Source organism: Panthera tigris, chromosome D4 (genome assembly GCF_018350195.1).
Source record: "Panthera tigris isolate Pti1 chromosome D4, P.tigris_Pti1_mat1.1, whole genome shotgun sequence".
Taxonomy (NCBI): domain Eukaryota; kingdom Metazoa; phylum Chordata; class Mammalia; order Carnivora; family Felidae; genus Panthera; species Panthera tigris.
The window spans coordinates 64,030,443-64,042,785 of record NC_056672.1 but is presented as its reverse complement, the minus strand read 5'-3'; the positions used below and the strand labels follow the sequence as shown (position 1 = coordinate 64,042,785).

The 12,343-nt window shown below is 34.9% G+C and overlaps 1 protein-coding gene across 1 annotated transcript in view; it reads right to left on the bottom strand.

Annotated features, from left to right (window-relative positions):
- CYLC2 (cylicin 2) overlaps positions 1–9,868 on the bottom strand; it is a 43,401-nt gene extending 33,533 nt beyond the window's left edge. Inside the window, exon 1 of the mRNA XM_007089255.2 lies at positions 9,802–9,868. Within this exon, the coding sequence (XP_007089317.2) occupies positions 9,802–9,818 (17 nt within the window). The 5' untranslated portion in view covers positions 9,819–9,868. The remainder of the gene's footprint in view (positions 1–9,801) is intronic.
- Between the last annotated feature and the right edge of the window lie 2,475 nt (positions 9,869–12,343).

The following is a 12,343-nucleotide window of genomic DNA, read 5'->3' as shown; positions in this document are numbered from 1 at the left end:
ATAGTTTGCATTCTCAGATCTCTACTATTATGTAAGATTACTTTATTCTAGAAGAAACAGAAATGAGTACATGTGTGTCTTTTGCACAAACTTTAACATAACTAAAACAAAGTAAATAAAAAACAGTTTATAAAGTTACCAAATTGCCATGTCTGAAATATAAACTTTAAAAAAGAATTGTGACATCATAGTTGAATTATTTTTCTCTATCTCATGCTCCAGATTCACTTGCAATTGAATTTTAGCAAATATGTCACTTTAAAAGCATTACTTAAGCAAAATCAGATCCTCAAAATATTCTCAGAACTTAAGCAAATCTGAATCATTCAATGACATACTTATATGTGTGTGAATGTGTATGTGTGTCAGTGTGCACCATAAGTATCGATACGGATTTTTATTTGTTTTAATTTTTGTTCTTTAGGAATATCTGAGAAATAAAAACTATTTTGCAAAGTATTTTTCATTTAAAAGTTTCCATTTGTTTCAGTACTATATGAGCATGTTTTATTATCTAATATTCACATTGGAGGCATACATTAATATTTCATATAAAAAGGTTATTTTAGACATTTTTTAAATGTTTAGTTTTGAGAGTGAGAGAGACAGAATTGGAGTAGGGGAGAAGAGAGAGAGAGAGATACAGAATCCAAAGCAGTCTTCAGGGTCTGAGCTGTCACCATAAAGCCTGATGTGGGGCTCGAAGTCACAAACAGTGAATCATGACCTGAGCCCAAGTCAGATGCGCAACCCACTGAGCCACCCAGGTACCCCTAAAAATGTTATTTTACAACATCTCATTGCATTACAAAAATAAAGCCATTGTTGATCGTGTGTGAGTTTGGGGCTTACAGACACACATAAACACACACACACACACACACACACACACACAAACACACATACACAGGATCTTACTTATTTTGACATTATATAAATATTAAGAATTAATTACATAGTAAAATTAAAAAAAAAAAACCAAAACGGTGAATAAACAAAAAGCAGAACCAGATCCATAAACAGAACAAACTAATGGTTTGTGGGGGAAAGCGAAATGGGTGAAGGGGAGTGGGAATACAGGCTTCCAGTTGGGGAATGAATAAGTCACTAGAATAAAAGAGAATAAAAGGCACAGTATAGGGAATATAGGCAATGATACTGTAATAATGTTTTATGGTGACAAATGGTAGCTACACTTGGGATGAGCATAGCATAATGGAGAAGTCTAATGTACACCTTAAATTAATGTAACATTGCATGTCAACTGTACTCAAAGAAATTGAAAAATAAAGTACATTAAAATAAGTATCTTGATATTTTTATTTAGGGTCTATTTCCTAGCACAAAACTTGGCACATTTTTGTCACTCTATAAAAATTTAAATGATTTTAATTGAATAAAATTTAGGATGTATTAACCAATAAGTTATCTGGTTTAGTTTTTTTTAAGCTTTTATTTAAATTCCAATTAACATACAGTGTAATATTAGTTTCATGGTTACAATATAGTGCTATCACACTTCCATACATCACTCAGTGCTCATCACAACAAGTGCACTCCTTAATTCCTATCACCTATTTAATCTACTTCACCACCCATCTCCCCCTGGTAACCATCAGTTTGTTCTCTGTAGTTAAGAGTCTGTTTCTTGGTTTACCTCTCTTTTTCTTTAACCTTTGTTCATTTGGTTCTTAATTCCACATATGAGTGAAATCATATGGTATTCGTTTTTCTCTGACTCATTTCGCTTAACATAATACTCTGTAGCTCCATCCACACAGTTGGGTGTTGTTGCTGGTGATGGTTTTTCTTCTTAACTGAGGACATGCATTAAAATCACTTGCCCTGTTGTATCTGAATCTCTAAGTCTGGATCTGGCCAATCTGAATCTCTAGGTTTGGATCTAGCCAATGTATGTTAATATATTGCTGAAGAAATTTTGATGTTCAGCTATGGTTATGAACATCTCTGTTTTAAATACTCTGAAAGAGGAAATATTTCAGATTCATGAAACAATATTAAATTTGTGATTTAAAATGTACATAGGCATGATCCATTTATTTCTTGTATAATTTCTATAGTTGTTCTTTAATCAACAAGTAATTGAATTAGAAATCAAAGTCACTATATAGAAAATATACAATTTTTTAAAAAATTGTTCTTCTAAAAAACCTATCATCAAATCACAGTGCACATTTACGAAAAGAAACAATTAAGAATAACATAGTATCAAAAATTGTGGACTACAGTTCACAAAGGAGAATTTATAGTTTTAATGACTGGTATTAGAAAAAAGTTTACAACAGTGTTTTAAATCCCTGCTTTAATATTAGGAAAATATGAAAAATAAATGAATAAAATTAGGAAAATATCAAACTAAGTTCAAAGTTAGAGGGAGTAAATAATAAAGCTATAAGCCAGAAACAAAGTGAACACAAAATTAAAGCAAATTAAAAAATCCAAAATTTGTTTTTTTAATTATTAAAATTGATTAGCTCTTAGACTGATAAAATAAAGAGAAAATACAAATTACCAATATCAGGATTGATGCAAGTTTTTTAACTACGTAGATTTTAAAGGATAATGGGAAATATTATTTATAATTGTATGGCAAAAATTTCAGCAGCTCAAATGATATAGATGAGCTCCTTGTAAAACTAATTTAGCAAAACACATGATTAAATAATAAATATGTGAATGGGCTCCATAATAAGTAAATTGAATCCATTATCAAAAACCTTCCAAGAAAGGAAAGCACAGACCTAAACTCGGATCTTAAAAAAAAAAATTAGGAAAAATACTAACTCTACACAAGGTTTTGAGAAACAAGAGGTAGGGGAAAGAAGTTTCAACTCATTTTTGACACCAATATAAATAATTCTGACACTAAAACTTCTCAAAGAAATTTTGAGAAGTTATGAGAAATGAGTATATAGACTAATATCTTGCATTAACACAGACACAAAACTTCCTTAGCAATTTGTTAACCAGTTACTGAACAATATATAAAATGGCAAATACATCATGGTCATTGAAATTTACTTTCTGGAATATAAGTTTGGTTTAACATGTATAAATCAACCCAGGCAGTCACTCCAAATAACAAATAAGAAAATTCATCTAATAATTTCAAGATATATAGAAGATTTTTTTTCAATATTTACTTTTGAGAGAGAGAGAGTACAAGTGGGGTAGGGGCAGAGAGAGAGAGCACAGCCGGGTAGGGGCACAGAGAGAGAGAGAGTTCTCTGTGACTCGGATGCTTAACCAACTGAGCCACCCAGGCGTCCCGCAGAAGAATTTTTGAAAAAAATTATATCAATTCATAATTTAAAACTCTGAGAAAAATAGAAATAGAAGACACCTTCCTCAAATGGATAAAATGTCTCCGGACAATACTCATTTCTAAAATCAGTTGTGGAATGTTGACTATCTTTCCTCTAGAAACCAGAAATAAGGCAAAGATGCTCACTCTTTCTAATCAACCTTGCAATCCAGACTATTTTGTTCCATAAGACAATGAAACATTAAGATTGGAAAGGAAGAAGTAAAATTGTCTTTGTTCATAGAAGACATGCTTGAGTGGACTATCCAGTAACATCTACAAAAAGAATGATTTAGGGAGGGGCACCTGGGTGACTCAGTCAAACATCCCACTTTTGGTTGATTCTTGGTTTCCACTCAGGTCATGATCTCACAGTTCCTGAGTTCAAGCCCTGTGTTGAGCTTGATGCTCACAAGGCAGAGCTTGCTTGGGATTCTCTGTCTCTCTCTTTCTCTCTCTGCCCTTCCCGTTTGTGCTCTCTTTCTCTCTCTCAAAATAAATAAATTGGGGCACGTGGGTGGCTCAGTTGGTTAAGCATCTGACTTCAGCCCAGATCATGACCTCATGGTTCTTGAGTTTGAGCCTTGCATCAGGCTTTGTGCTGAAGGCTCAGAGCCTGGAGCCTGCTTCAGATTCTGTGTCTCTCTCTCTGCCCCTCCCCTGCTCACCCTCTGTCTTTCAAAAATGAAGAAACGTTTAAAGAATTTTTTTAAATAATATAAATAAATAAAAATAAACTTAAAAAATTATTTAGAGCTGTTAAGTGAATGTAATAAGATTGTATGATATAGGCTCTAATTATATAAGTTATGAAATCTTGCCATTTGGATGGAGCTAGAATGTATTATGCTAAGCAAAGAAAGTCAGAGAAAGTCAAATACCGTATGATTTCACTCATATGGAATTTAAGAAACAAAACAGATGAACATGGGGAAAGGAAGGAAAAATAAGAAAAAACAAAGAGGCAAACCATAAGAGACTCTTAAATACAGAGAACAAACTGAAGGTTGCTGGAGGGGTGTTGGGTGGGGGGATCGCCAAGATGGATGATGGGCATCAAGGAGGGCACTTGTTGGGATGAGCACTGGGTGTTACATGTAAATGATGAGTCACTAAATTATTCTCCTGAAGCCGTTAATACACTATATGTTAACTAACTTGGATTTAAATAAAAATTTTTTAAAAATTACATATTTTTAAATATAAATGGAAAAATTTAAAAATATAAATTTAAGAACACAGTATAATTTGCAATACCATAAAAAACTACTTAGAGGTAAATTTATTGAAATATGTGCAAGAAAACTAAGAGGCATTTGGATAGCTCAGTTAAGTGTCCGACTTTAGTTCAGGTCATGACCTCATAGTTTACAAGTTCAAGTCTTGGATCAGGCTCTTTGCTGTCAGCATATAGCCCGCTCGAGATCCTCTGTCCCCCTTTCTGTCTGCCCCTCCCCTGCTCATGCTTGCTCTTGGTCGATTGCTCTTTGTCTCAAAAATAAACATTAAAAGGGGTGCTTCAATGGCTCAGTTCATTAAGTGTCTAACTTTGGCTCAGGTCATGATCTCACAGTCTATGAGATTATTGGGCTCTGTGTGAATTTTTGAGGAAAATTTTATATATATATATATATACATACACACACATACATATGTATATATATACACACACATATGCATATGTATAAACCTATATTTTTATTCATATACATAATATATATTTGCTGATTCACAGACATCCTTTGTACTTTATACCTACCAAAACAACTAAAATTAAAGGCTAACAACATAACAGCAAAGGTGTAGAGTATCTGACATGTTCAGCATTGGTGGTAGGTGTAAAATAGTACAGTCACTTTGGAATACCACTTGATGTTTGTAAAATAAAGTTAAACATATGTGTGCTATACGTATGATTCAGCATTTCCACTGTACCTTACCCAGGAGAAGTTCACAAAAAGACTTGGACAAAATGTGTATAGCAGCTTTATTCATAATAACCAAAAACTAAAGTAACTCAAATGTCTATCAGCAGAATGGAAAAACTAAGTGTGGTATATTCATGTAATGGAATACTGCTCTGCAATGTAAAGGAATGTACTGTTGATATATGCAACATGAATGAATCAAAAAGAAATTATACTGAAAGAAAATCCAGAAACACAAAAGTATATACTGTATGATCTAATTTGTATGAATTTCAAGCATAGGCAAGGCTCTCTATGGTAATTTAACAGCCCCGTTGTGGGGGAGTGGCAGAGTGGTTGATTAGAAAGTGACACAATGTAACTTAATGGTGTGGTTGAAAATTCTTAATGTTTCTTAAGGTTGGTTAGGTTAGGGTTAGTGACAAATAAGTTTAATTCTCTTTCATTTTCACTGGGAAGATTTTATAGGATCCCAAAATAGCCATGATCTTAATACTCTAGTTCTCACTATGCCATAAACAATTCAATAAATTTAACCTGCTGGGAATAGATACCATTTTTCTACTTTTTTGCCTAAATCAGGTCCTCCTGGCAATAGCATCTCTCCCTTTACCTCTCTGGGACATCAAGAAATTTCTAGACCAGGATGCAGTTAGATTCAATTTTTAAAGTTTTTATTAAACCACACACACACACACACACACACACACACACACACACACAAAGTCAGCATATTTTTTTTTATATTTTCTATTTTGAAACAATTGGTTAATTCATAAAAAGAAAAAATGCAACAAGTCAAAAAGGTTGTTCTGTCTTGATATACCTAGTTTTTGAATTAAGATCTCTGGCTATATGTATATAAGGAAACATAATAACTAATACTTCATCTTAACCATGGTGCAATGGAAAACAGGTGCCACAAAAACCTGCCTTCACTTCAGGTGTAGTGCACACATTTAATCATTTCAAAATCAGTCTCAGTGTCTCTGAGCTTTTTTTTTTCCTTAATCTCAAGATTTCTTTTAATTTTTTTTTTTATTTGAGTATAGTTGGCACACAGTGTTACACTAATTTCAGGTGTGTAGCATAGTGATTGGACGAGTTTATATGTTATGCTTTGCTCACAGCAAGTGTAGCTGCCATCTGTCACCATACAACAGTGTCATTGTATATTGACAACTGTCATATTAACAGTTGACATCAACACTGTCATATTGCAGTGTCATTGACTGTATTCCATATGCTGTGCCTTTTATTCTATGACTTATTTCTTCCATTACTTGAAACCTGTATGTCCCATTCTCCTTCATGCATTTTGCCCATCCCCACAATCCTCCTCCCCTCTGACAACCATCACTTTGTTCTCTGTATTTATAGGTCTGATTCTTCATTTTGTGTTAGATTCCACATATGTGTGAGCTTTAAGTAAAGAAGGTGCCCATTGTTAGCATTGTGGAATGTCATGCATTCATGAGTTAGAAAGGGAAACTGGGTTTGGGTTTTCCTAAATAAAAAATTGAGATCCCAAAGTAGGAGACATGGGGATCTTTATTTTTTATGACAAAAATCTATTTTTATATTACCACTGGAAATAAGTTGTTTTTTTCCTTTTAAAGGAGTAAATGTGTAACTGTATTTGTAGGACTTTTTTTTCTTAGTCTTAAAATTTTTAATCTTTGTATACAATAAACCTGCCCTTACTCTTACCTTTAACTGTATCTCTGGTATATCTTTGAAATGTATAATAAATTCAAAGAGTAAGGGCTCTCAATAATGTTATACCTACTTTATTTTGATTTAAAATGGCTGCAGACAATCATTATATGTGAGTTTCATAACATATCCTGCTGGCTGACTTTTGATTTTTGTATTCTGCATCAGATATATGACAAATAAAGTAGTTGGCAGAAAGTTTTCCAGGGACAGACTGGGTCTGAGTCACTCTTGTATTTGTTCTAGAGGTCTCTTTTTTAAGGCAAAACTCAACTGTCACATGGTTATTGTCTTGGTGAAAGATGACTCTAGGTATAGTATGGTCAAATTCGCTCTTTTTTTTTTTTTTTAACATTTTCTAGAGTAGTGTTTCTCAAGCTGGGTTTATTATTAATGCCTTGCCTGCAGTGGACATTTGCAACATCTGAGATATTTTTATCACAATTGTGTGTATCTTTTGGTTTGGGGGGGGGGTGTACACACAGTGCTGATAGTGGCATCTAGTGGGTAGAGACCAGGGATGCTGCTAGCTACTTACACTGCAGAGTACCTCCCTGCCCCCTGCCCAGTCCTCCAGTAAGTAGTTATCCTTCCTAATATGTCAATAGTGTTAAGATTCATATACCTTGTTCTATATCAAGGTGAATTCCTAGGCAAGATGGTACGAGAGGACCTTATTAATGCAACTCGAGGGATGAAAAAAATGTATAGTCAATATGGGATCCAAAAGTTAATACTGGAAGTTTAAGAAGTTCACGTTTTAGATAGCCCCATTCTTTGTGAAAACCTCTCTTACTTCCTTCAGTAACCTTAGGTCTATTCAGTATTAGAAATGGAAGGATTGGGTTGACTGATACAACCTGAGTTGGAGGAAAAGGCAGGAAGAGGAGAAACATTTGAACGGTGCTGTTGAGGTTTTGATGAACAAGGGTATTAAAGAGGAATAAGTGGGGAGGGGGAAAACTGAACTGAAAGGAGAAAATTTCTTCTATCAACTATAAGTTGATAGCCATGACACAGAAATGTAAGTCCAGAATTAAGGTCCTGTCATAGAATTCAGAGGAAAAAGCACAAAATTATTTTCTGCATCTCAAATTCTCTTGTAACTGAATTGAAAGTTGCCATTTGAACCCAAAGAAATATAAGATTTTGTTATTAAGGACTTGTATGTGTGCTTCATTAGCTAACAATGAGGCCATTTGATTATGAATTGAACGACACGTTCCTTCTATGATACATGAGAGTTTTAGGATTATACCAGAAAACAACATAAAGAAATAGTCATAGAACCATAAATAAGTTTTTAACTCTTTGTGTGAAGTTCTCTGAAAGTCATGCAGTGCTCATGATAATAGTAATGCCATCAATATTTTATTGTGCTTCAACATTTTAAAGTAATTATTATACAGTGTAATTCTGTCATGTTACATGCCAAAGTACAGATTGCTTTGTAATCATCAGCAAGTCCCTCACCCTTTAATTATTACACATACTTTGAACCCTTTTACTGATGGTAGTCCTTTATGATTGCATTATAAGGGAGTAGGCACTAGGGACTTTTAAAGCCCATTTTGTTTATTTTCAAGAGTTGTATTTTATTTTTCTTCAAAAGTACTGTCCAAAATAAAAACCAGTTACATTCTTTCTATTTCATAGTTCATACTTTCACCTTTTTTCCAAGTCTACATAGTTAAAAGGCTTACATAATTTAAGGTCTTCTTTCCCTACCTCATTATAACACAACATAAATTAAGCATAAGGAAGCTACTATTGTCAAACTTCCCATGTCTGCATAATCTGCTTTTCATTGCAAAGTATTTTTGCCTACTCAGTATTTCTCAAGGGGAATACAGTTAGTATTTAATTGATCTTCTTTCTGTTGGGATGCCCCACTTATTACCAAAGGTTTAGCATCCTTGATACACGCCCTCTAAAAGTCAGTAGACTCCTCAGTTACTGTGACATTAAAAAAACAAACAAACAGGGGCGCCTGGGTGGCGCAGTCGGTTAAGCGTCCGACTTCAGCCAGGTCACCATCTCACGGTCCGTGAGTTCGAGCCCCGCGTCAGGCTCTGGGCTGATGGCTCGGAGCCTGGAGCCTGTTTCCGATTCTGTGTCTCCCTCTCTCTCTGTCCCTCCCCCGTTCATGCTCTGTCTCTCTCTGTCCCAAAAATAAAAAAAAAATAAAAAATAAATAAAAAAAATAAAAAAAAAAGAATTTAAAAAAACAAACAAACAAACAAACAAAAAAAACAAGGGGCGCCTGGGTGGCTCAATCGGTTGAGTGTCTGACTCTTGATTTCTGCTCCAGTCACGATCTCACAGTTCATGAGTTTGAGCCCCACGTCGAGCTCTGTGCTGACAGTGAGGAGCGTGCTTGGGAGTCTCTCTCTTCCTCTCTCAGTGCCACTCTCTCTCTCAAAAATAAAGTTTAAAACAAAACAGAAAACAAAAACAAAACAAAACAAAAAAACATTCCCAGAGATTTCCAAATAGGCTCCAAGATGTGAAAGTTCCCTGAATGAGAACCATGAAACATTTTATTCTGTATGTTACAAAATACAGTATGATAAAAAAAAATGAAGTAAGGATCACATTCAAAAAGATTTATCCAAAACTATGCATATATTTCACTGAAATGAATGAATTAGTTAAGTCTTGGATCAAAACAGCCTATGATGTTGCTTGAGAATGTATGTGTCTGCTAAACACATACTCTCTTGTTTATAATGAATAATAATGGACATCTCTTTATACTAAAGAGAATAAATATAAAGCTAACTAGAGCATTTCAGTTATTTTAAAAATATAAAATTTGACAAGAGGACTTACAATCTTGGTACAGACATTTCCACCACCTATGATTTGCCAGGACTTAAGTAAGCACTGTAAGTTCAAATTAATGATGTTGAGAGGTGACATCATAAAGAGGCCAAGAGCACTGGGAGTTAAAGGGGAAAACAAAAGCAATCACTTTAACTTGTATTTTATGTTTTCTAATATTCAGTCTAAGATTTGTGTTTTCTTTCACTCATTATTACTGACAGACTACAACTGGTGGTTTAAAAATAACCAGTTGGTTTTACATCTTATAAAATTCTTGTTTAAGTTTTTCATGTAATTTTAATTTTTGACTAATAAGACAAAAAGATGAATCTGAGTATCTATTAAAATAAATTGTAATCCTAACTTCCTTGATATTCATGTGTCTTTTGTTAAATTCTTTGTATAACTTTGTGCCTTTTACCGTTTCCCATCTTAAACACACGGGTTGCTCATAGATACAAGATTTTAAATAAGGCTAGGTGCTTACTAAAATTTGAATATAGGAGCACGTCAGTAGCTCAGTCGGTTTAGCATCTGGCTCTTGATTTCAACTCATGTCATGATCTCACAGTTCATGACCATTGGACTCTGCTCTGGCAGTGCAGAGCCTGCTTGGGATTCTCTCTCTGTCTCTCTTTCTACCCCTTCCCTCCTCCTCTCTCTCTCTCTCTCTCTCAAAATAAATAAACGTAATTTTTTTTTAAATTATCAAGTTACTGATAGATCTCAGGTCATTTTTACTATACCCACCCTCCACCCCACTAACAGATGAATGCAAATACAAGTAGTATTTGAACATGCTGCCATTATCTTGCTCCTTTTAGGGAAATTCAGCTGATTTTTTTTCCCCTTAAGGAATAGTTTCATTAAACTTCAGCTACTGTAGGAGATCAGTTACAAAAATCTCAGTGGTTTTAACTCAGTGAAACTTATTATCTTATGTCTCAGACCATGGTAAGCTCTAGGGTGGTTGAGGTAGGAGGTTTCCATAACAAGATTTAAATTTTTTTAATGTTTATTTTTGAGAGAGAGAGAGTGAGCAAACAAGGGAGGGGCAGAGAGAAAGGGAGACACAGAATCCAAAGCAGGCTCCAGGCTCCGAGCTGTCAGCCCAGAGCCAGACACAGGGCTCAAACCCACGAACTGCGAGATCATGACCGGAGCTGAAGTCCGGTGCTTAACTTACTGAGCCACCTGGGTGCTCCTCCAAAACAATGTTTAGTAATTCAGGTTTCTCTGATTTAATGGCTTCATTATCCACTAACTTAACACTATTAATGCTGTTGGTTTTTTGCAAAGTGATGATTAGCAAAGTATGATTTCTGAATCCACAGTATTTTGTTAAGACTTTATAATAAATACCTGGTTTATGAAAGTAGGTATACCCAGTGCATTTCTTCTGTCAGCATGTAGTAAGGTCCAGATCATTACTGGGCAGCCAACAATACTTGCCTTCTGCACCATGACCTCTTGAATTAATCTCTCAGTCATTTTAACTGTATGTAATCTTTTAAGATCTCAGAGACCTAATGATCTTTTTATTCTAAGCTTGTATTAATTTTCTATTGCTGTATAACAAATTATCAGATACTTAGTGTTATAATAGAAAACATTTATAATCTCATAATTCTGGGGGCACCTGGGTGGCCCATTTGACTAAGCTTCTGACTTCAGCTCAGTTCATGATCTCGTGGTTCGTGAGTTTGAACTGTCAGCTCAGAGCCTGGAGCCTGCTTCAGATTCTGTCTCCCTCTCTCTCTCTGCTCCTCCCCTGCTCATGCTCGCTCTCTCTCACTCTCTCAAAAAATAAACATTAAAAAAATTTTATAATCTCATATTCTGTAGTTCAGAAATCTCAGGTTCAGTTGGTTCCTCTGCTCAGTGTCTCATAGGCTGAAGTCAATTTGTTGACTAGTCTCTTAGCTGGAGGCTCTGAGAAACAATCTGTTTCCAAGCAACATTCCACTTGCAGAATTCACTTCCTTGTGACTGGTTCTGATGTCTGTGTTTTCTTGTGTGTTATCACTGTCTGCTACTTTTTGCTCCTAGAAGGTGCCTACGTTCCTTCTTAGATGACCCCCTCCCTCTTCAAACCAGCAGCATTTCAAATCCTTCTCCTAGTTCATATCTGTGTTCTTTTTCTCCCTTCGTCCACTGTTACCAGATGAGGAAAATTTTGTTTTCTAAACAGCTCATTGGGTACATTAGGCCCCTGTAGATATCTCTCTGAGGGTCACCTGTCCCTCATAACAGATCATAACCATGGGGATAATATCTCTTCATAGTCACAAGTCCCACCTGTGCTCAAAATGAAAGGTCATTGGGGGTCATTCTTCACATTCTGCCTATGGCTTCACATAAAGCCAAAATTAGACTAAAGTCTTTATTTGAGGCTTATGAGAAATATATCAGCCTGATATATGTTATTTTTATGTCCTAAGAGTTTGCCAATGTCTATCCAGCAGCACTATGATTATATACAAGCATTTTGTTGTTTTTTAAAAGGCCATTCAGCTTAGTAAGTATGTCTTCAAATATAAATATTGTA